The sequence below is a fragment of the Brassica napus genome, chromosome C9 (assembly GCF_020379485.1).
Source record: "Brassica napus cultivar Da-Ae chromosome C9, Da-Ae, whole genome shotgun sequence".
Lineage (NCBI taxonomy): Eukaryota > Viridiplantae > Streptophyta > Magnoliopsida > Brassicales > Brassicaceae > Brassica > Brassica napus.
In genome coordinates this window covers 45676034-45700668 of record NC_063452.1, presented here as the reverse complement: position 1 = coordinate 45700668, position 24635 = coordinate 45676034, and the positions used below count along the sequence as shown (strand labels likewise).

Sequence of the window (24635 nt, the reverse complement as noted above, 5' to 3'; positions counted from 1 at the left end):
ATTTTTTAAAATAAGTTTTGTTGTTTTTAATGGTATCCAAAAAAAAATTGTTCTCTATTATATAAGTGCAGTTTAATTTAATTTCTATATAAATTCCAAATTGTAGAAATGAAACTTAAAATTATGTTAAATATTATTGTTACAAAATAATGTTTACAAAATATAAAAGTTATGTAAAATAGTATTATTAGATAATAATGTTATATAAATTAGAATATTTTAGTATAGAAAGAATAAAACCCGCACGGATGTGCGAGTCTAGATCTAGTTGTTATTTTTAAATTATGACTTGGAGTTTTAAGTAATTGTCTTCTCGGCTAGAGTTTTAAACCACGAACATGAATTAGGTTGCTTGTAGAATAATAGTAATCGTAAATTCGTAATCAAAGCGACTGTCTTCTCGGCTAAACTTTTTATTAAAATGCTTGTAGAATTTAAACTTTGATTACTACGTTAACAACGAAACATGAACAAAATGTATTAGGTTGCTTTAAAACTATGATTACGTTTCCATGGTTTAAACTTGTTCGAATATTAATTAGAATTAAGTAAATATCGAAGTATATCATATCTGAGAAAAACCCTAGCCATCAAGAAAAAATGAGAGTTTTTTTTTTTAAGTTTCAAGCCATGGCTGGAGGCTTCTATAGCTCCGACATCGGCTTGTTTGATTTATCTTGCTTCTTTTTTTTTTTTCTATCATTTGGTTTGTTTGATTGCCAATTTATTTTAAATCTGGCAAAACTTTTTATTATTCTCTTTTATGTTTTTTCCAATGGATTTAGTAAAACAAAAACTTCGGTTCCATTGAATCATTTAGAAAAGATAATTGACAGATCTACTGTGTATAGTGGCGACGAGTCTTACTGACTTCAATCGTTGATGGTTCATTTGATGGTAATGGAGTTCTTCCTACAAACTGTGGTTACTTCGAAAGGCAGTGTGAAATTCTATGAAATGTTAATCTCTTTAGATCTATTATTTTCAATAGATCAATATAAAGATTTGTCTCGTCTCGACGACTCCTATTGGAGTATTAAAAATAGAGTGGCAATCGTTTCCAATTCAGTTTGAAGCGTGGTGTTTTTGTATTAATACGAGGATTATCTCCTTTGAAATTCAATTATTCCAGAAACAAATATGAAGCTTTTATATGAAAAATCTTTAGTCATCCATACGCAAGATAGATGTGTGTTAATTTACTTTGGATCCCTAATGGTATATCCTAATGGTATATCCATTTTCTATATTTGTTTTGCTAGTTCTTATTGTTTAGAATTCTTTACCTAGAAGTCTTAATAATACAATCAACAAAAAAAAAACTGTTCGAATATTGCCGTTGAAATTCATAACTATCAAGCTTCGTACAAAACTGTTTTTTGTACGTCGTTTCTTGATAATTAGTTTCTCACGAGGAAGAAAACTTTTGAAATCAGCTACAAAATCAAAACTATTATGATAAAATGTTCAATTACACAAGGGAAAATTGCTAAAAGAGAACAAGAAAACAGCATAGTTGTCCCTATGGTATAAATCTTTTTTTGTCCATTTTTTCTCCGTTTTACCCTTTCCATATGTTAAAATTAATGAAATAAATAGTTATATGAATCAGAAAAATTATTAAAAATATAAACAATTAATAAAACACCCATTTACACAAACACATATTTTTTTTGGGTTGAAAAACATAATAAATAATATTTTTAAATTACGTTCTACTAAAAGTAGAATTCTGTTTCTACACAAAACGGGTAAGTAGAAAATGAATTCTAGAATGAACACATCCATCTACTTTTTTTAGAACGTACAAACTACTTTTTACTATAATTCTAAATATGGGGAATACGTATTCTACTATTTGTAATGATCGCTACTTTTATTCAGAAAACTGTTTCTACTTTTATTGAGTATTCTAAGTTATCAGGAATGCAAAATCTAAAACATATACGAACGTCCACATAGTGTAGAAATTACATTCTGGAATTTTGTTATGTTCTACACAGTGTAGAAGGTGCCTTCTACGGATAAAAAAACTGAATTTTCGAAAATTAAGGAAGTTGCAGTTTTTAAAATATTCTCAAAATATTCTAACTTCCTAAAACGTGTTTTCATTGATTTGGTTCGTGAAAAATTAAAAAAAAATCGATTTTGAATGTTCTTCTTCACCAATCTATGATTTTCCAATGATTTCTCTATAGTTTGTCTTGTGATTTTTACAAACTCTTGTTCTATGATGCATATCTATACAACATGTGGTGTTTGGGAGTTTGGAGCAACCACGGGATGGGTTTTTACGGCTGATGAGAGAGGGGCTAGGCTACTGTTATTGGAATCAACTTCTACCTTAGAGGTTTTTAAAAGAATGGTTTTGGAAGATTTTGATATGGAAGAAGATAGCTTACCCGATTTGGAGTTGAGTTATCTACCTAATGAGTTGATCAATACATCAACTTGTCCGCCTGTGATCATTGCAAATGATCGACAGCTTCAGAATTTTGTTGGTTTTGTTCAAAAGTGTGTTTCTACTCGATTGTGTGTAACATCTAAAGCCAAAGTTGAGAATCTGAATGAACCAGACTTTGATCTTAACAAGTCGCCAGCTGATTCAACTACTGCTCAAGAGGAGGGAAACTCGGTTGATAGGGGGAATGAACCAGCTCCTGTGTTTGTTGAGAGGCAGTGCGAGGAAAAGAAAGAAAAGATTAGAAGAGTCGAAGTTGATGAGGATGCCTATCATGCCGATACCATGATCTCGGCCAAAGAGGACGTACATAAGATGTCAAAGTTTTCTGTGCTCAATGTTGTTAAGAAGGGACAATTGTTTGAGAACAAAACTTTGCTGAAGGCGACTTTCGAGATATGTGCAATGAAGCATAACTTTCACTATGAGGTTATCAAAACGGATAGACAACTTTGGTACGTTAGATGTGAGGATAATGCATGCAATTGGTGTGTTCGAGCAGAGTGTTTGCAGGATTCTGAATATTTCATTATCAAAAAGTATGTCGGTGAACATACATGTGCACCTTCAAACAAAACCAAACCGGGTAGGACTGCTTCGGCCAAAACTATAGGCAGTCTGATTATGCATAGGTATGAAGGGGTTAAGGAAGGGCCGAAATGCAATGATATAATACAGATTATGCTTATGGATCATGGCTGTGAGATCACGAAATCTTTAGCATGGGATGCTCGTGAATATGCGGTTAATGCTGTTAGAGGTATACCAGAGAGAAGTTATGGAAAAATACCGAAATACTTGCACATGCTCAGAGAGGCTAATCCGGGAACACATTCATCGTATGAGATTGACAGCAAAGGGAGATTTCGGTACCTGTTTATTGCATTTGGGCAATCGCTACGAGGATTTAACAGAGTCATAAGGAGGGTTATTGTGGTTGATGGCACTTTTCTGAAGAACAAATACAAAGGAGTTCTATTGGTTGCAACTGCTGTAGACGGAAATTCTAATTTGTATCCTCTTGCATTCGGAGTAGTCGACTCAGAGAATGAAAATTCTTGGGAATGGTTTATGAGACAACTAAATAGTGTCATTGCTGATGATCATCATTTGGCTTTCATTTCGGATAGACATGCGGCCATTGCTAAGGCGCTTGAGACTGTGTATCCAACAGCTAAACATGGTATTTGCATTCATCATTTGTTGAATAATGTGGTAACATATTACCATGGGAAAGGACTTGTTGGGTTGGTTGCAAAGGCGTCCAAGGTTTATAGAGTTGCTGAGTTTGAAAAGATATTTGCTAATGTGTGTAATATCAGTCCGGCAATTGGAAAATACCTAAGGGATGCTGAAGTCCAAAAGTGGGCAAGATGTCAATTCTCTGGATATAGATATGACATAAGGACAACAAACCCTGCCGAATCCATCAACTCTGCTTTGCGTTCGCCGAGAGAGTATCCAATCATTCCCTTGTTGGACAGTATCAGAGAAATGCTGACTCGGTGGTTTTATAACCGTAAGAAAAAGATTTCAAAGCATAATCATCCTCTTACCGAAGATGTGGAGAAAAAGATTGAAAGGAGAACCGAGAAAGGCAAAAGATTTGCAGTTTACCCTGTCAGCGATGGTCGCTTGCTTGTTAGAGGTGATAAAATCGACTGCTTAGTTGATTTGGATAGACGTACTTGCTCATGTGGGAAGTACAACCTGATGAAGATACCTTGTCGGCACGCAATTAAAGCTGGGTTTCATGTTGGCAGACAGCCACACACATTAACTGATTTATTTTACACTACAGAAGCTTGGCGAGAAGCTTATCATGAAAGCATCAATCCTATTGCTGTTCCTGAGGATGCTTGGTCCATGCCAGAAGATGTTGTCGTGGACAATGTGCTACCACCAGAGTCAAGAAAATCAGTTGGAAGGAATAGAAAACGGAGATATGAAACTGTTGAAGATAAACTTCGGTCATCGCAAACATCACAAAAGAGGCAGCCTCGCAAGTGTAGTAGATGTGGTATTAGTGGGCACAACAGAGCAACTTGTAAAATACCAATATAGTCAGTCACATATGGTAAGGGTCAGCTTATATAGCCAGTTCGTTTATATGTTTTTCAATCTCGATTTAATTGTGTTTCAGGTATTTATGTTTCTGTTACAGGTTGGTCTGTTCAAGTATGCAAGTTGTGGTGTTTGAAAGTGCAGTATTGCCTTGTCTCGTATGGTTTTTTCTTCTAAAAACAATCAACTTTGTTTAACTTTGGATACTTTGGATAATTCTTGTATGGTTATTTTATCAGTTTCATTGTTATACATTGGTATTATTTTCACTTCACTTCTCTATCTCTCTGTTTGTTTAGTTATGTTCAGCTATGCTTTTGAGTTCGAGTTTAAGTTTGTTTGACAATAGCTGATGTCTGATTTTTCAACAAAAAAGGTGGATTGTAAGAACAGATCACTGAGCACAAAATATAAGAACCATTTGACTGGTAAAGTCGACACAAATATTGTTGCAACAAAACACTTATTGAAGCCAATACTAAGAACCAAATGACTGGTAAAAATGAAAAAAACACACTAACAAGAAGATACTTAGAACCAGTAGACTGATTTCACTCATTCTTGGCTTCTTAATCTTCCAAAAAGCCATAGAATGCTTCCTAAGCAACCTAATTCGAGTGAATTTTTCTGCTTCCTAACTTCTTCTTCTATTCTCTGTGTGATACTACTTTTCAGATCTTCAATCTCTTCTACAATTCTCCCTTGCTCAGCCTCTACCCTTCGAATCTCATCAAGCAAGGCGTCATCAACCCACTTAAATAAATGATTTTCCTTCTTTCGCTACATAGAAACGAAAATCAAATTAGGAGAAGTAAAATGGAATGAAAAAACATGTTGTTTATCCTACATAATCGAAAATCGAATCAGACAAAAAAGGAACATAACAAATCGGTAATTGAATCGAAAAACAAATCAAGACTATGAACCTGTGCCCCTATTTCACATCTATAGAACCGTCGGTAAGGATTGTCATCAGTTCTCGAGTAGAATATCACAACCCCTTTCCCGCACCAGCACCTAGATGGCACCCCGTATGAATGTCGCCTTGAAGTATTCATGTGTGTGAGAAACTGCTTCAGAGAGAAAAAGGAGATTGACGAAAAAGAAGAACAGAAAAAAATGGGAAAAGTCGGGTTTGGTTGCTGAGTTGGTGTTATATATGTCGGGTTTTAGGTTTATTGTGGATCTAGTTCTGGTCGGGTTTGATTGTTGAGTTGGATCAAAAGTCTGGTTTGCAAGAAGCCAAGTTAAGTGTATTACATTTGATTCGATTTATTTACTCCTACGGGATGATCTAGTAAAACAATTATTCTAAATGTTCTTGTGGTCTTGTTCCGGGTTTTTGTTTCGTTTAGGGTATGTTTAGGGTTTAGGTTAGGTTTGACTGTGGTCTTGTTATGGGTTTTTGTTTCGTTTAGGGTATGTTTAGGGTTTAGGTTAGGTTTGACTGTGGTCTTGTTATGGGTTTTTGTTTCGTTTAGGGTATGTTTAGGGTTTAGGTTAGGTTTGACTGTGGTCTTGTTCCGGGTTTTGTGTTTCGGTTAGGGCATGTTTAGGGTTTAGCTTAAGGTTCTAATTTAAAACAGTGTTAAATTCTAGCATTCTTCAGCTAAAAACTCTTAATAACAAAACCACAAGATGTACATTTGATTACAAGAGTCAATCCTAAAAATCATAATTAAACACTAGAAGTTATACAATAAACTAAGCAGTCTTGTTCCTAAAAATGATAATAAAATCTAGAAGTTATACATCAGATTAAGCAATCTTGTTCATTACATTAGAACTTGAAACCAAGCAGTCTCACAAAATCTCTTCTACAGTCGAAGAGAGACACTCCGGGGATTGATACTTTGACATCCTATCAATCAATTCCGGATCATTAGCTGCTTCCCAAAGATCCCATAGAATCCTGTGGCGAGCTTCGATAATGTTACCATCATGCAACAACGACAACTCCAATCCAAGCGCATGACACTCAATGAACTTCACTGCATAGACGCCACAGTCGCATGCACTTTTATTCAGATTCCCAACGGGGACATAGGAAACAGTATATGCACCGACTGCGAAATCCTTCTGGTGTCTCATAGGCTGAACTGCCTTGACAATACGCGGAATAAGGTTTGCGAACCCATCCACCTCCTTGTACCTTTTCTTACCCGAGCAGTCGAACACTTCAATGCTCCTCGTCACGAAACTGATGCACAAGGCGATCCAATGATTCCCACTGACATGAACAGGGACATACAGGCGATCCACATCTATATTCCATATCTCATGTGTCCTGCCATGTGGTGGAAGGACTCCTTTACCGAACTGCAGTAGCAAATTATGAAGCATGTAGCTCTTTCTACCCTGAGCTTCTAAATGACCATACTCTTTTTTAATCATATTGCTGAAGACGACAGTCATGAAGGCGACACGATGAGGTCTCCATCGTTTCAAAGATGTTCTCTCCCGGAATACGTACATTGCAGCGTCAATCTCCTGCATATTTTGAAAATCTTAGCACACACAATGTATTTAAAAGACACATATGGAAGCAAATAGTCTCTAAGGTTTACCAAGCTATTTAACCACTCAGATTTATCCATAAGACGATTAGCAATCTCAAAATCTAAAGTGGCAGGTCCAATCCGTATAGGTCTGAAACCAAATACAATGATAAAATTGTAAAACATTCATTAGTTTATTTTAAATGTATTAATACATGTCAGATGAATGAGAATAGAGTACTTACGTGGAGGAAGTTGACCAAGTTCTAACTTTTTCCCAATCCTCTTCACGGAAAAACACCAACGCGGCATCTGGCGAGTCTTCTTTGGTTCGATCCATTTCCTCATCATTCCACTGCAGTGGAGCCATGTTAAACGGTTTCGATTTACTTGACGTCTCAACTTTCACTTGAGACAGATCAAAACCGTCAACAAATGTAGCTTGGGACAGGTCCCGCAAGTCTTGTGTACTCAATCCAAAATCAAAATCATTAGTTTCTGTAGCAATCTTTTTCCCGTCCTATTCATTAAAATTTAAAACATTGCATATAAGAAGAAGCCATTTATTCATAACACAAACAAAGCATTACATTCATAGAGTTTAATACACAAACATTCAAACATATTACACTTTAGAAACCTATTACACAAAGTTTCACATTCCATATTACATAATATTACACAGTCAATATAAAGTTCCATAAGCCTAGCTCCAGCACCCTAACTCAAGCATCCTAGTTCCAGGTTCATCAAGTTCTACACTTTCTCTTAGGTAGTACCTTTTTTGTTGGAGTAGGTTGATCGCCTTTGCGCTTAGGTTGAGCTTGAGCGCCTTTGCTCTTAGGTGGAGCTTGAGCGCCTTTGCTCTTAGGTGGAGCTTCCTTGGCTTTGCTGTTTAGTGGAGCTTCTTCAGTTTCTTTCTTACTAGGATAGCTTCCTTCACCAGTCAAACTGATTGCGTCCTTGAGCTGTGAAACCTCAATCTCCATCTTTCCCATCCTCTCTGTAAACACCCTCTCCATATTCGCCATTTGCATACTGAGCACATCTCCCAATGAAGTGACAGATGTGCGGATAAGACCCTCAATGAAACTCATAGTTTCAGGACCAAAAGTCAGAAACTTTTCTGCTGATCGCTTACACAGCACCTTCTTCTTTCTTGTCTCTGCTCCTTCATCAAGAAACTTTCTCTTGCCTTTTCCTGCGACCTTAACCGAAGAGTTCTCCTCGTCTGCTACAACATCCGTATGATCCACGATCTTATCAGCTTCTGACCCTCTATCATGGCTGTCGGGTTCCTCCATTTTAGACTCTTCAGGGTCTAAAACTGGCCAGTCTGTGTTGCTCCAATCATACTTGTTCCTGATCCTCCCCAAAACAAGGTCCACTCGTTCATCTTCCATCTCACCCTCCCTTGTGTACTGAGCATCTAGAAACACATCACCATTACCAGTCACTGATATGACCGAGAAGAAGTTATCCTGCAAACAGTTAAAACATGAAAATCCAAACAAAATATATACAACAACCATATAAAAGAAAAAAATAGAGAGAATGTTACCTTCTTAGTTAAGGAGTCCTCGAGCTCAATGATGTCTTCATAAGAAACTTTTGCAACTCCTTTCCAATTGCCACACCTTGGACCTTTGAAGCTGTCTGAGACTCTTCTGCCTAATATTTCTCCAAAATCAGGAATTGCCTCCATAATCCAAATCTGGAGAGCATAGGAGAAACCCTCGAAAATGTAGCTCTCCTTCTTACCCAACTTCTTCATTGCCTTCTCAATCGAACTCAACAGGAAATCATACGAGTGAAGACCCCAATGGAACTTCCGAACCTTGTCAAAATCCATCACCAACTTGATGTACATATGAGGGATGGACACCTTCTCATCTCTCCCCATCACCACACCCACTATTACACACAAGTAGATCAACCTCATCCTATCAAGCCGCGTCCAAGTGTGAACTTCTTGTAGATGAACCTTTCTGATCGACTGCAAGGTGATCTTACCACCTGTGTGCAGTAGGTTACTCCAAAAACCCCCGTCGTTTTTCCATTTCACTACGTCACTGTTAGTTTCCCGTGTAATCTTGAGGCCTGTCACAGCATGGTACTCCTGAAGCGAAAACCGGAGAGGCGTCCTCGCAAAAACAAACCACTTCTCATGCAGCTTTGAGGTAATCAGCTGTCTACATATGAAGCTATCCACTAGTTTCCCAGAGAACTTGAGATCATTTTCGGCAATAGCCATGATATGTGTGAAAACAGGATCTCTCTTCACATCATCGTACTCTGCACACATAGCTTTCTTCAGATCTCTGATAAGTTCCATGCGACAACTGTTGTTGATCTTCTTAACCCGAGGTTCTGAACCCTCTGCATACAATCGTTTGGGTAGCTCAAGCTCCATATCTACAAAAGATAATAAAAGACATGGTTGTTAACACCAAAAGACATAATAACAATATCAACAAGCGTCCGAAACAAGCGTAAGAACTGAGGCCAAGCACAAGATAATAATGAAAAGTAAAACACCATTGTCTAATCAAATTTAGAAGCACATTTGATCGATTAATCAAATAAGACAAGTCAATATCCATCTCGCAATTCAAAAACGCATATACACATCAAACATTAACCGAATCGAGGAACATGAAATAAAGAAAGATCGGACGTAATACCTTAGCTTAATGCGATTTCAGAGAAAGAGAGAAGCAGAGAGAACCGTCACGAAGCGACGCGGCGGCAAGAGGGGCGGCAAGAGGAGGAGATACGCGGATAGAGGCGGAGAGAATCGACGAGGCGGCAAGAGGAAAAGCGATGCGGAGAGATGCGGAGAGAATCGACGAGGCGGCGAGAGGAGAATCGACGAGGCGGCGAGAGGAGAAGCGACGCGGAGAGAGGCGGAGAGAACCGGAGAGGTCGCGAGAAGCGGAGAGGCGGAGAGAGGTGGAGAGAAGCAACGACGCGGCGAGAGGAGGAGAGACGCAGAGAGAGGCGGAGAGAAGATGATAGGTCGCGAGAAGCGGAGAGACGGAGAGAGGTGGAGAGAATCGACGAGGCGGCGAGAGGAGGAGAGACGCGGAGAGGCGGAGATAAGAGGAGAGGTGGAGAGAAGCGGAGATGCGGAGAGGCGGAGAGGTTTCCGTTGTTGATTCACCGGAGGGAACAGAACGAAGCAGACACAATCGCCATGTTCTTCGCCGTTGGAAAGAGAGGCGGAGAGACCAAGAAGTTTTTAGGGTTAGGAAAATCAAATGTTTCTACACTTTTTGTTCTGAATTTTTTTTTCCCGGCAACTTTATTAAAACAACCTTATTTTATTTTTTTTAAATACAATTACTTATGTTTAATAAATTAATTTAAGGTTACTTTTGGTATTATGGAAAACATTATACTATAGGGACAACTTGAAATTGGATTTATACCATAGGGACAACTATGCTGATTTCTTGTTATCTTTTAGCAATTTTCCCTTACAATTATGATAATATAATTTACATGAGTCACCCATTATTTTTTAAACACATGTTTGATATAGCGATAAAAGCTATGATAATGATGATGATGCTAATTATAAGGGATATGATATAAATGATGTCCAATCGCATATTATGTAAATATTCTAATAATAAAAGGGCTTTTAAATCTCTTATATATTAATCGAGAAACATTACAACATTGTTTTGTATCCACGTGTTACCGTGATAATAAAATTCAGAGTTCTTAGAAAAATAAGTTGGTCCATCTTAACTTATATTATACTTTTTATTAAACTAACTATTAAATTGATAAATAGTGTACAAAAGAATATTTCCGCACTTTACTTAAATAAAAGCTACGAAATTGTCTAATATGATTAACGTATATATGACAATTAATGATTATGAATAATAAATATTTGATAACAATTTTTGTATCCTAGCTCTTTTTTTGTTTAATTTTATATTATTAAGAGATATTAAACAATCACATTAACCATATAATAAAAAAAATATTTTATATGTTATATTTTGAATTTTTAAACGACTATAAAATACTTAAACGTTAAATGTCTCACACTAAAATTTCGTGATCAATGGTTTAACGTTTTTGGTAAAAACAAGATACAAATGATCATAAATCGTATAGCTATGAAATCTCATTGACTAGACATTCATATTATATATTAAATATAGATTAAAATAAAACTATATAACATAGAAAAATACTTAAATATGATAATTTCTAAATTTGTATTGAAAAATTATTGAGACCTTAATATTTAATTTTGAAATTTGCATTCAAAAAATCCTCATTAGAAATTTTGTGTTTATCATATGAGTATGAATTCTCAATAATAAATATTTATATTAAAATATAGTATATATCTATGTCCTTGTCATTGAAATTTAGTTATATACCATATAAAATAAATAAAATGATTATTTTGATTAATTTACCAAAACATATCGTAAGTAAACAAGATGTATTGTTTTGATTTATGTGCTTACTCTAATTTAATTATATACATAACACATAAATAAATATAATATATAAAAAATATTTTTATACGTAACATTCATCTCGCACAATTGGGCAGGTCTTAAACTAGTATAGAAGATAAGAGAAGTCCTCTTGTGCAGACACATTGACAATCTTGTGAATAATTTACAATTTGAAGGTTAGTTATTAAAAATGTTCTCTTTTTAATATATAAGGGATGAGCTAACATTTATAAGTAAGCTTCTATATTATTAAAAGAGAAGTACAAAAATTAAATAGCCCTTAGTTTTTCAACTTATTTACAATGGCATGCCACTGAAATTATTAATTAACTTATTTTTTAGGATTTTTTGTCTTTTCCTCTTTAATTAATACATTTCTAAAATCAAATTTTAACTAAAAATTCTGACAACAATAATTAATAAACCTAGCTTTTAGTATTTTTTGTCTTTTCCTATTTTATTATACATATGTGTGTTTGAGAATAATTAATTCCATATATATATTTCATAATTACATACATTATATGGTAATTATTTTACTAATTCCACATATACATAATAAATAGTATACAACAATTTTATTATACATAATCAGAAAATTTTGATCCATAAAAACAGTTTATACAACAATTTTACTATATATTATCATAAAATTTTGATCCATAAAAATGAAAATACATTTGTGTGACTTTACATGTCATATTCTAAATAAATGGATGAGATAATTAAAGTTTTACATGATAAAATAAAACTACTCAATATAAACTACAAAATTATTGTGTTTAGAAATGTCATATTAAAAAAATTTAAACGGGTAAATTTTAAAATATATATTATCACTTATACAAATAAATATTAATTTATAAAAAAACTAACATTTGCGCGGGTGTGCGGATCAAGCTGTAGTTTATGTTTAAAATAATAGATAGTAAATAAAAAACCTTCCGTTTTATATTGGTTAAGGGGTGAATCAAATCCGGGTTGGAGCCAAGACTCACCCAACACTTAACCACAATGCCAAATACGATTTAATGCTATGTTCTCTACCAATCTATATCTATACCTAAAAAATATTTCATTTTCCTGTCTTCTTCTTTCTTTTTCTGTGTATGTCTTTATTATCAAAACAAAACCAACTATTTATTATTATTATTATTATTAATAAATAATTTTATAAATATATTATATCGCAAAATATTTTGTCCCGCACAAGCTACGAGTTATGATCTAGTGTCAACAAATAGGGTGAAATAGCAATTAATACATAATGTGTATGGTGTAATCTAACCATCTAGTTGTTATTGTCATTTAACTAGTTACTAGATTCTGACCCGCCCTTGGAAAAGTGCAGGTATGTTTTTTCGTTTTAATTTTTTTAAGAATTTAATTTTTATATTTAGGTTTTTAACCATATTTGTTTTTAATATTAATTTAATTTAATTTAATTTTGGTAATTATATTAAATATGCAAGTTGCATAACTATACATTTTTTCCATATGCATTTCAAAAATTCTTTTTAAACTTTATTCCTAAAGTTTAAAACATATTATATTTTCTTAGTAGTTAGATAACATAATTAGGGGCTTTTTGCAAAAGTGACTCAAAACTTGGAGTCAAACAGAAAACTAACCTTTTCTTTTGACTCCTTTTTTTTTTGAGATTTTAACCCCACACCTGCATTTTATCTACGAAAATGCCATTAACAATTTTTTTTTTTTTTTTCGAAAATGGCTTCTTTACTGTCTCAACCTCATCTTCTTCAAGTATTTACAATATTGCCACTGCAATGAATAGTGGCAACAACCTTGTACGAACTGTTTGGAGCTTTTAATGCCCTTTAATGCACGTAAATCTCTTTACACTCTCTCTGTTTCAATTGTTATGAACTAAAAACAACATTTCTTTCACTTTCTCTCTATATTCATCCAAAAAACTCAAGCTTTTGATTCAAAATATGGGCTATGGTTGACAGAGCCATATTTCTTTCGTTTTTACTTACGGTTGCTTTCGTTTGAGGTTCTGGGTGGTTGGAGAAGACCCTGTGTGCAAACGAAGTCATCTCACCTAGTTTAAGGTACGAATTTGAATTTTTTTTCAAGATCTGTTCGCGTAGAAGACTTACTAGTAAGTCATCTGTATGTAGAAGACTTACTGATGAGTCTTCTGGTCAAACGGACGACTTAAATTAAGTCGTCCAGCTTTGTTTGTTAAAAAAAACACTCCAGACGACTTATATATACGTCGTCTACGAGAAACGGGCTAGTTTTGCATTTGACCGAATCGTGTCAGATCTTTGACTATTTCTGGACGACTTATAATTCAGTCGTCTCTGGGAAAGTTAAAATTTTAATATTTTATGAAAACTTGACGACTTACGTGTAAGTCGTCCTAGGTTAGTTTTGTAATTGAAAAATAAAACTTCATAATTTAACTTTAACCAGACGACTTAATATAAAGTCGTCCCTCCAGAAGACTTAATTTAAAGTCGTCCGGGGAAAGCAAAGTCGTCCAGAATTTTTCCCAATTTTCTGGTCAAACCTTGCTTATCCCGGACGACCTTAAATTAAGTCGTTTAGCTGGACGACTTTCATCTAAGTCGTCTGGAGAAAGTTAAATTTCAAGTTTTATTTTTCAATTACAAAACTAACCTAGGACGACTTACACGTAAGTCGTCAAGTTTTCATAAAATATTGAAATTTTAACTTTCCCAGAGACGACTGAATTATAAGTCGTCCAGAAATAGTCAAAGATCTGACACGATTCGGTCAAATGCAAAACTAGCCCGTTTCTCGTAGACGACTTATATATAAGTCGTCTGAAGTTTTTTTTTTAACAAACAAAGCCGGACGACTTAGAATTAAGTCGTCCCTTTTAATTTTCAATTGCAAAAGTGACCTCTTTAGACGACTTACCTTTAAGTCTTCTGGACGACTTAATGCTAAGTCGTCTGCGGCAATGTTTATTGAACTTCTTCATTTTCTCTATGTTTACTAATGTGTTTTATTTTGAATATTTGCAGATGATTTTTCAGTTACATGCAGTGTATGGAGAATGGTTGTTGAGAGATTTCCGTTGGGATTTTGTGGTTGATGATCTCAAAGGAGCAAGATTGTTTTTATTGAATGAAGATTCAACACATGCTGAACTTGTTGCAATGGCTCAAGAAGATTATAACCTGGACATGAGAACAGTGAGTGTGGAGATTAGCTACTCATTACCAGCAGAAATGATGATGGCTCCAGGCAGTCTTCCCATTCATGTTACAAGTGATAGACAAGTTCGAAACTTGCTGGAGATACTCAAAACCCATAGAGTATGTCTTTGTGTATCAAGCCGCAGCAAGGTCGAAACGGTTTCAGAGAAAAGGGATATTGATGAAGCTGGTGAATGGGAAAAAGATGTTGGTGATAATGATGAAGCTGGTGAATGGGAAGAAGATGTTGGTGGTGATGATGAAGATGTTGGTGATAATGAGTTTGTTGAAGATGAAAATCAAGATGGGGAGGAGGAAAATGGGGAGGAGGATGCTGATAATTCTATTGTTGGTGAAACGGATCAGAATGGTGGGGATTACAGTCTTTATGGAAAGGTTCCAGATGAGGACGAGGAAGATGATGATAATATTTGTTTTGAAGAAATCCAAAAGGCATATGCTAAGACAAATGCTATTGAAGGAGGAAAATCGAATGGTACCATCTATGTCAACCAGAGTTTTGTTAGCAAGGGTGCACTGCTTTCAGAGCTGCGGTTGGCAGCAGTGAGGGGTAAGTTTTCTTTCAGATTATACAAATCAACGAAAACTCTCGTTGTGGCAACATGTCCGGTTAGCTATTGTGGATGGAAGGTCAGAGCGAGTGTCAAACATGGGACAAACACGTTTTGGGTAACAAAGTATGTGGAAAAACATTTATGCTCAGCGGGAGACCGAATCGCTCAGCGGAGACACTGTACTCCGAAGTATGTAGGTAGTCTTTTCATTGATCGTGTTGGAATCATTGATGGGATAACTCCGCAGCATATCACTGATGCAATGAGGAACATGTTTGGCATGGCGCTTGATTACACCACTTCATACAGAGCACTGTTATATGCACAAAGATTGGTGAGAGGATCAGCAGAAGAAGGGTATTCGCGTCTGGCATCATATCTCGAGCAAATCTCCATTGCAAATCCTGATTCTATCACGGCGATAGAACTTGATTCTATGAAAAGATTTAAGTATCTATTTCTCTCTTTTGGAGCTTCTATCAAAGGTTTTAAGTATCAGAGAAGGGTCATTGTGGTGGATGGAACTCACCTAAGTGGAAAGTATGGAGGAACTATGTTAGTTGCAGCCGCACAAGATGGCAATTTTCAGATATTCCCATTGGCTTTTGGGATCGTGGATGAGGAAGATATACCTTCTTGGGAATGGTTTTTCACAAAATTGGCTAGTTGTATATCTCATGACAAGCCTCTGGTGATAGTCTCCGACCGGCACAAGGCCATTAAAAGTGCGTGTGATAAGGTGTTTCCTTGGGCAACCCGAGGAATATGTTATTATCACCTTCAAGATAACATTGTCAAAAAGTTTAAAGGGAAACATCTCATGTACTTGGTGAAAGGGGCTGCTTATGCTCACACGGTTTACGATTTTGACCGGTACATGGCTGAGATACGGAGTGCAAACCCGGAACTTGCAACGTATTTGGAGAAAGCCGACGTCAGGCTATGGTCAAGGGTTTATTGTAAGGGGAACAGGTTCAACATAAAAACAAGCAACATTGCTGAATCTATTAATTCCGCACTGAAGCGAGCAAGAGGATTTCCGATTACGTTCCTGCTGGAGTTCATAAGGCAGAAGTTAGGAAAATGGTATTGGAAAAGGAGACAAGATGCTTTGAGTCTCACAACTGAACATAGCCGGGCTGTTGAATACTTGCTTGCTGTTCGAGAAGAGATAGCGGGTATGATGACGGTCGAACCAATTGATGGATGGCATTTCTTTGTCAAAGGTGGCAAAATGGACTGTGTGGTTGATTTGGAACATGCAAAGTGTGATTGTGGTGTCTATGGAGTGGAGAAAATACCTTGCTCTCATGCTATAGCTGCTGGAATACATGCTGGTTTGCATATCTCCACACTTGTATGTCCACTGTACTCAAAGAATTATCTGTATGCAGGATACTCAGAGAATATATATCCTATCGTGTCACAACATATTGAGGAACGAGAATGCTTTCCTCCAGAACTAAAGCGTGGTCGGGGGAGACCGAAGAAATCAAGATGGCAATCTTGGTTGGAGCTATCTAGGATGAGAGGACACAAACCCAGGAAGAAACACAGGGCACAGAGATGCTCAAACTGCAAGGAAACTGGCCATACGAAACCACAATGTACACAACCAGTTGACTAGTTGTCCAGACGACCTAAATTTAAGTCGTCCCGTCTTGATTACCCGTCCAGACGACTAAATATTTAGTCGTCCAGTGTATTTTATTTTAGACGACCTTCTACTAAGTCGTCCAGTGTATTTTATTTTTAGACGACCTTCTACTATCCCTTCAAGTGTATTTTATTTTTAGACGACCTTCTACTAAGTCGTCCAGTGTATTTTATTTTTAGACGACCTTCTACTATCCCTTCAAGTGTATTTTATTTTTAGACTACCTTCTACTAAGTCGTCCAAACCTTCTAGACGACTTATTTGTAAGTCGTCCAGTTGGAAAACCTTCCAAACGTTCCAACTGGACGACTTATAATAAGTCGTCCAAACCTTCTAGACGACTTATTTGTAAGTCGTCCAGTTGGAAAACCTTCCAGACGACTTATAATAAGTCGTCCAAACCTTCTAGACGACTTATTTGTAAGTCGTCCAGTTGGAAAACCTTCCAGACGACTTATTTGTAAGTCGTCCAAACCTTCTAGACGACTTATTTGTAAGTTGTCCAGTTGGAAAACCTTCCAGACGACTTATTTGTAAGTCGTCCAGTTGGAAAACCTTCCAGACGACTTATTTCTTCCAGACAACTTATATCATGTTCAAATACAAAAATCATGTTAAAAATCATGTTCAAATACAAAAATCATGTTAAAAATCATGTTCAAATACAAAAATCATGTTAAAAATCATGTTCAAATACAAAAATCATGTTAAAAATCATGTTCAAATACAATCTAATCATACATGCCCACGAACTTATCACCATCCACATTTTCTTTCAGATGCTGATCAACAAGCTCCTTCCATATATCCACCGCCATATTATCCCTCATTTTCTTCGCGTTGCACCTAGCAAAGTCTTTAGGGTCAAAGGAGCCCCCGAGCGCATGACATTCAATGTACTTTACAGTGTACACGCCACAATCACCATTGTTGGCCGTGGGTACACCTTTCAGCGGTCTCTCATATGTGTATGGCTCCAACCCGTATTTGACCCGCATTTCGTCGGTGGCTGCGCACTCAACAAGCAGATAAGGGACCATCTGGAGAAAAGGCTCCATTATCGCATCCCATGCGTCTGGTACACTAGATGAAGGTATGCTGTCCCAGACGACTATGTGCCTCTTAGGGATCGATATCCAAATAGCAACCCAATGCTTGTCGTCCAAGTTCACTGGCGCATAGATATCATCAATGTCCTCCCCCCACTTCTTGTTTGATTGGCAAAATGAAGGTATTGATCCGTCATAAAAATACGACGCCCCACCAGGTAGAACTCTTCCTAAACCTTTGTGATCAGGTTCCGATGTTTTGAAGAGCTGATACTGCTCTCTCCAAGACTGAGAAAAGTTGTGATCCAGGAAGCACATTCGCTCGCTCCTGAAAGCTTGTGGGTTCTCCTGATACCTCTGCCTTAGCACATTAATCCAAGCATCTATATGCTGCATATTAAATATAACAAGTTAGAAGTTACCAGACGAAGACGACTTATATTTAAGTCGTCTACGTGGTCGTCCAAGTAGACGACTTTCCAGACGATTTATCTTTAAGTCGTCTGGAAAGTAGTCTACTTGGACGACTTTGTAGACGACTTAAATCGTGTGCAGAAGACTTACGCAGTCTTCCAGCCATCCTCTGGCTGTCCGGAGGAAGTGGTACCACCTTGTTGGTGATGTACGTGGTTTGTCCTCGATCTTAGTTAAATAATGACTGCAAACAAAAAAGCAATCAGTTTTGGACGACTAAATCAAGCTATTATGGGTAAAGCAATCACTTACGGATCAGTTTTCAACCAATCAGCGAGTTCCTTCAACTTTTCTTTGTTTACTGGCGGAAATGGATTATAGGCTGCCACTTTATCTTTTTTTTTCTCTGCCATATAAGGAGATCTCACAGTAGGAGCAGGTTTCTTCGCTCGTTTACTCTTTGCACGCTTGTCCAATACAACCAGGCTCGGTTGTGAAACTGGATCGCTTGGCTCGGTGGAAGCGAGGCTCGGTTGTTGATCTGTGGAAGCGAGGCTCGGTTGGTGATCGGTGGAAGTGACAGCAACAATCTCTTTGGAGGTGACACCATCTGCTTTATTTACCGAGTTCGCCTCGGTTGCTGTATCCTCCGGCAACCATCTCTGCAATAAAAGTTGCACACAAGTTAACCCTGGACGACTTAAATAAAAGTTGTCTGGACAACTAGTTAACCCTGGACGACTTAAATAAAAGTTGTCTGGACGACTAGTTGACCCTGGACGACTTAAAATTAAGTCTTCCGTGGTCAACTAGTCGTCCAGACAACTTACGTTTAAGTCGTCCAGGGTCAACTAGTCGTCCAGACAACTTTTACAGTCGTCTGGACAACTAGTTAACCCTGGATTTGATACTAACATCTTTGATTTGAGGAGGAGGCTGTTTCTTTTGAGGAGGAGGCTGTTTCTTTTGAGGAGGAGGCTGTTTCTTTTGAAGAGGAGGAGGCTGCTGCTGTTTCTTTTGAGGAGGAGGAGGCTGCTGTTTGGTTTGATGAGGAGGAGGCTGGTTACTAACCACGGTTTCATTGGCATGAGGGGTAGCCTGTTTGTTTCTACCCCCGGTTTCTTTGGCAAGAGGGGTAGGCTGTTTATCTTGAGGGGTAGCCTGATTGGTTAGAGGTGGAGGGGTAGCCTGATTGGTGACACCAACCTTCTTCTCCACAGCTTCCAATCTATCAGACAACTTCCTAAACTCCCTCATGCACTTATTAAACCCTTTTTCCATAGCCTCAGCTACGCCCTTGAACATAATTTCCAACTCCTCTCTGGTCACCCCTCTAGCCTCTTCTCTAGCCTCTTCTCTAGCCTCTTCAGGAGCCTCTTTACGAGCTTTCTTCCGAGGTCTTGGATTGTCTTCCTCCTCCTCCTCCTCCTCCAACACAACCATCTCTTTGGCCTTCTTCGATGGAGTCACAACCTTAGGTTTTGTATTGACCTTAGTACCAGTGACTTCCCAGCAATCCATGGTCCACTTCCACGGTCTCCGCTCATACATGACTTTAATGATGTTCTCCGCGGGCAGGTCCTCAACCTCAGAGTCCCATTTTGGCCACATTTCACTAATGTCCTTCTCAACAAAGTTGATCACGCGGGTCTGCAGTAAATAGAAGAATCGAGTTAGATATTTGAAAAAAAATACTAAATAGACGACTTAATTATAAGTCGTCTACTAAGTCGTCCAGCTGGAAGACCTTCCAGACGACTTATAATAAGTCGTCTAATAAGTCGTCCAGATGGAAGACTTTCCAGACGACTTAATTAAGTCGTCCGATAAGTCGTCCAGCTGGGAAGACTTTCCAGACGCCTTATTATAAGTCGTCTAATAAGTCGTCCAGATGGAAGACCTTCCAGACGACTTATAATAAGTCGTCTAATAAGTCGTCCAGATGGAAGACTTTCCAGACGACTTAATTAAGTCGTCCGATAAGTCGTCCAGCTGGGAAGACTTTCCAGACGCCTTATTATAAGTCGTCTAATAAGTCGTCCAGATGGAAGACTTTCCAGACGACTTAATTAAGTCGTCCAGCTGGGAAGACTTTCCAGACGACTTATTATAAGTCGTCCGATAAGTCGTCAAGCTGGACGACCTTCCAGACGACTTATAATAAGTCGTCTGCGCAGTCTTTTGGATTGAAGTAAATACCTGACTCAATATAGCAGCTTTCATTGATCTGCGGCCTCTGCTGCCCTCGTAAGCCAGTATCGGTGGAGACGGACTGTCTGCTCTGGGACCACCAATACTAGCACCCAATTCCGGCATAGCTGTGTACGCCCAGACCTGAAGAACTTGTATAAACCCATCCACGGTGTAACAGCCAGCAATTTCTTTGTTCCACAAAGAGTCCATCAGCACCTTAAACGCGACTCTCCCCCATGGATAATTCTCAAACCGTTCTAAATCCATCACTAGCCTTGCCAGAGTAGATCGTGTAGCGGTTGAAAACTTTCTCCCTTCAATGAATCCAGTGAAGATGGAGAGGTACGCGAGCCGCTTGCGATCTTCCCTGGACCAATCCCCGCATCTCTTCAGTGCTGCTATTATCTGATCAGTAGTTGGCCCAGCTTCCAGATGAACTCCCAGCATCCCCCAGAAAGAAACCATCTCTGGGGTAACGTCACATTTTGGTGTCTCAAGGTCCTCGATGTACTCGCAGTTTAGACCAGTGAGGTTTTCAAACTCTAACAGTGAAAACCTCAAAGGTTCTGGACCAACGAGAGACCACATCTCATACTTCTTCTTAATGTCCAGCTTGAAACTGAGCATGTAGTGAACCAGCCTTGAAGCCCAACCAAATCCCTGCTCCTTGAACTTGATGAAAACTCCCAAACTCGACTCCTTGAGCTCTTCAAATTCGTCATCAGTAAGAGCTTTCCTAAGAGCAGTATGCAACTTGCTGTTATCCGTATGATACGAAATGCTATTGTGGGCTTCTGGCTCTTCCCCTGATGTGTATAACCTACGGGGGAGTTCTGGAATATCCATCCTTTTTGTCTGCAAAATAATCAAAGACAACAATATAAGTAGACGACTTATAATTAAGTCGTCTGGAAAGTCTTCCAAATGGACGACTTATATTTAAGTCATCTACTAAGTCGTCCAGTTGGAAGACTTTCCAGACGACTTAAATTACTTACAAGTCTTCCAGTACAAAGCGGACCTGATTAGTCGCAGAAGGAGTTGGAGTACTCGTCATTGCGGTTATAGATCTGAAAAAATAAACGTGAAACGGTGAGAATGAGTAAATTGATAGAGACAACGTTTTATGTTCATCTTTTCCTCGAGATTGATGACTTAGCGGCGTTAGGGTTTACAGAGAAACGGCGCTAAGGTTTACAGAGAAGAAGCGGCGGCGCTAGGGTTTAGAAGAAGCGGCGGCGCTAGTGTTTAGAGGAAGCGGCGGTGAGAACGTTGGTGACCACGGTGGCGAGGGCGACGGTTTGTTCGGAAATAGTGGAAGCGGCGGCGCTAGGGTTTAGAGGAATCGGCGGCGCTAGGGTTTAGAGGAATCGGCGGCGCTAGGGTTAGAAGAAGCTGCGGCGACAACGGTGAGAATGAAGTGAGATAGATAGCCGACGTTGAGAACGATGGTTTGTTCGGAAATCGTGGGAATTCGAAATCGCCTTTGAGAGAGAACTGTTAGGGTTTTGAGAGAGAACTGTTAGGGTTTCTGAATTTCGCGAAAAATGAAACAAAAAAAAAAAATCACCTTATATATTGGGTAAATAATCCGGTTAGCTTTAAAAGTACATTGGTAAACTTTAAGGTTTGGTCCGGTTTAGACGACTTATTCTGGCTGATAATGTACAACAGACGACTTAATATTTAGTCGTCTGTTTTCAGACGACAAAATATTAAGTCGTCCTAGACCCTAAAATGAACCCCTAAACTAAAATGACTAGATTAACTAACTAACCACGTTATAAAATCAAATTATACTTAAATAGTGTTTACTATACACAGAAATGAACACGCATAAGTAATTTTAAAAATTTTCAAAAACGGTTTTAATGCTTTCCAAAATCTAACCCTAAGAACACATACAATACTACAACATATGTTGATGAAACATAAACTAAAGAATATCATGACTCACTACTTTCACTCATCTATGCTGAAAACAATTGAAATTTGTTATATCTTAATTTATACCTCCTAAGACATATGTTAATTACATAATTCCCATTTTTCACTTATCAAAATATTTTTTACAAAATTTTTAAATTATGTTTAAGACTAACTGTCCAGACGACTTTCAGTTAAGTCGTCTGGACGACTTATTTTCAAGTCGTCTAAACAGACGACTTGCGAGGGGTAGAAACGTAAAAAAAATTCCGTTTTTTTGTTTGGTCACAAGGGGATAGTTGTAATTTCAATAGCCTTTTAGGTTACTTTTGCCTTTGACCCAAGTTGGGGTATTGTTTTGGGTTTGACTCCAACTTTTGAGTCACACTTGGCAATTCTCCCCATAATTAGTCAAGAATATTCGTATCCAAAAACATCCGACTTGGAGTCGACCCGAAAAAAAGTCTCATACTCTATTAAACATGGTGTATATACTTGAATGGCTCTTAAAGTGTCATATCCGAAAAACAATATTAAACCTAACCCGCAACGAAAATTGAACAGTTTTTTTTTAAATGTTTGAAAAAATTACTTTTTAATATATATATATATATATATATGTAAATGAGTTAATATGGTCATTAAAATCATATTTAATAAACATTTTTAATCGAATAATCTATTTTAAAACCGTTAAACTAAATGAGTTTATATAAATATTTATTTCTATGAAAAGTCCACTAAAAACCTGTTAAACTCTATTTTAACATCATGTGCTTTGTTAATTGATAAACTTAATGTCTGTGTAAAATGTTTCTTAATTTTAAATGCTTCTTATTTTTTGGATAATGTATCGATTACGTAGTCATTTAACTTATTTGGTATTGATCAAATTTGTTTTTATAATTTTTAATAAAACAAATATATGTATTTGTTATAACTGTCTCAAAAATTTAATAATTCATTTCCAAAATTTTGGTTGATATTTGCGTAGTTCAAAAAACAGAAATCTAGTAAGCAGTTATAATCAAAATAGGAATTTTGTTTGTATCTTTCTTGCTGCCGTGTTTTTTAAGTAAGCAGTTATAATTATATGGATATAAGCAGTTATATATTGCTTCCTTGCTGTCAGAATTTTTTAAAGTAAGCAGTTATAACTAGAGCAAATCTCCAAAATAACACATTTATATGTTTATGTCACAAAAATAGCTCTCAAAAATTAAAATAACTAAAATAGCATTTTATATTTTGAAAAATTTAATTTTTTTTTATTTTTTAAAATTTGAAATCTTATCCCAAAACCCCACTCCCCAACTCTAAACCCTAAAACCTAAACGCTAAACTCTAAACCATAAACCTTAAACTCTAAACCTTAAACCCTAAATCCTAAATCCTAAACCCTAAATCCTAAACCCCACCCCTTAACTCTAAACCTTAAACCCTAAACCCCACCCCTAAACTCTAAACCCTAAACCCTAAACCCCACCCCTAAACCCTAAACTCTAAACCCTAAACCCTAAATCCTAAACTCCACCCCTTAACTCTAAACCCTAATGTCTAAATTAATTTACCTTTGGGGTATAAGTATATATTTATCTCTTTTGATAAAACATTAAGTGTTATTTTGGTCATTTTTATTCTTATATGCTATATTTGTGACAAAAAAATTTTTAGTGCTATCCTAGTCATTTTCTTTTATAATTATATGCATATAAGCAATTATATATTGCTTCTTTATATTTTTAAAGTTGGACTCAACTATTATCAATCGGACATGATACTAATTTAATAGTATTGATAATTTTTTGTTAGGTCATAGAGTCAAATTACCCTGAAGAAATCAAATGATATCATGCGGACTTTATGAATACAATGCCCCCGATTTATAATATCTAAACAAATCATATATTTTATGTTGTTTAATAAATCAAAATATTGAAATCTGATCTATTGGAGTGGATTCAATTTATTCAAATATTTGAATTATACATGGAGTTCCAAATTATTCTAAAATTTTGAAATAAGTTAAAACTCTTAAACGAGTATATCCTCTAAGTTACATGAATGGTTAACTCAGGGCCGACTTAACATTTTTAAGGGTCTTACTGCAAAAA

At 36.9% G+C, this 24635-nt stretch overlaps 2 protein-coding genes across 2 annotated transcripts; one reads left to right on the top strand and one right to left on the bottom strand.

Annotated features, from left to right (window-relative positions):
* The first annotated feature begins 2233 nt into the window (after positions 1-2233).
* Positions 2234-4525, top strand: LOC106398806. Its single transcript, XM_048768038.1, has one exon. The coding sequence runs from the start codon at positions 2234-2236 to the stop codon at positions 4523-4525; it is 2292 nt and encodes a 763-aa protein (XP_048623995.1).
* A 1604-nt stretch (positions 4526-6129) lies between these two features.
* Positions 6130-9451, bottom strand: LOC125592934. Its single transcript, XM_048768651.1, has 5 exons — positions 8585-9451; positions 7803-8504; positions 7269-7378; positions 7093-7174; positions 6130-7015 (listed from the first exon to the last, which is right to left on the bottom strand). Exons 1-5 carry the CDS (start codon positions 9434-9436, stop codon positions 6329-6331), a joined length of 2433 nt encoding a protein of 810 aa, XP_048624608.1. The 5' UTR covers positions 9437-9451; the 3' UTR covers positions 6130-6328.
* Between the last annotated feature and the right edge of the window lie 15184 nt (positions 9452-24635).

Coding starts and splice junctions, on each gene's coding strand:
- LOC106398806 (XM_048768038.1), top strand. CDS start 2,234: ATGCATATCTATACAACATGTGGTGTTTGGGAGTTTGGAGCAACCACG.
- LOC125592934 (XM_048768651.1), bottom strand. CDS start 9,436: ATGGAGCTTGAGCTACCCAAACGATTGTATGCAGAGGGTTCAGAACCT. Junction 8,505..8,584: donor AGGACTCCTTAACTAAGAAG/GTAACATTCTCT, acceptor AACTGTTTGCAG/GATAACTTCTTCTCGGTCAT. Junction 7,379..7,802: donor AACCTACTCCAACAAAAAAG/GTACTACCTAAG, acceptor GCTCCACTGCAG/TGGAATGATGAGGAAATGGA.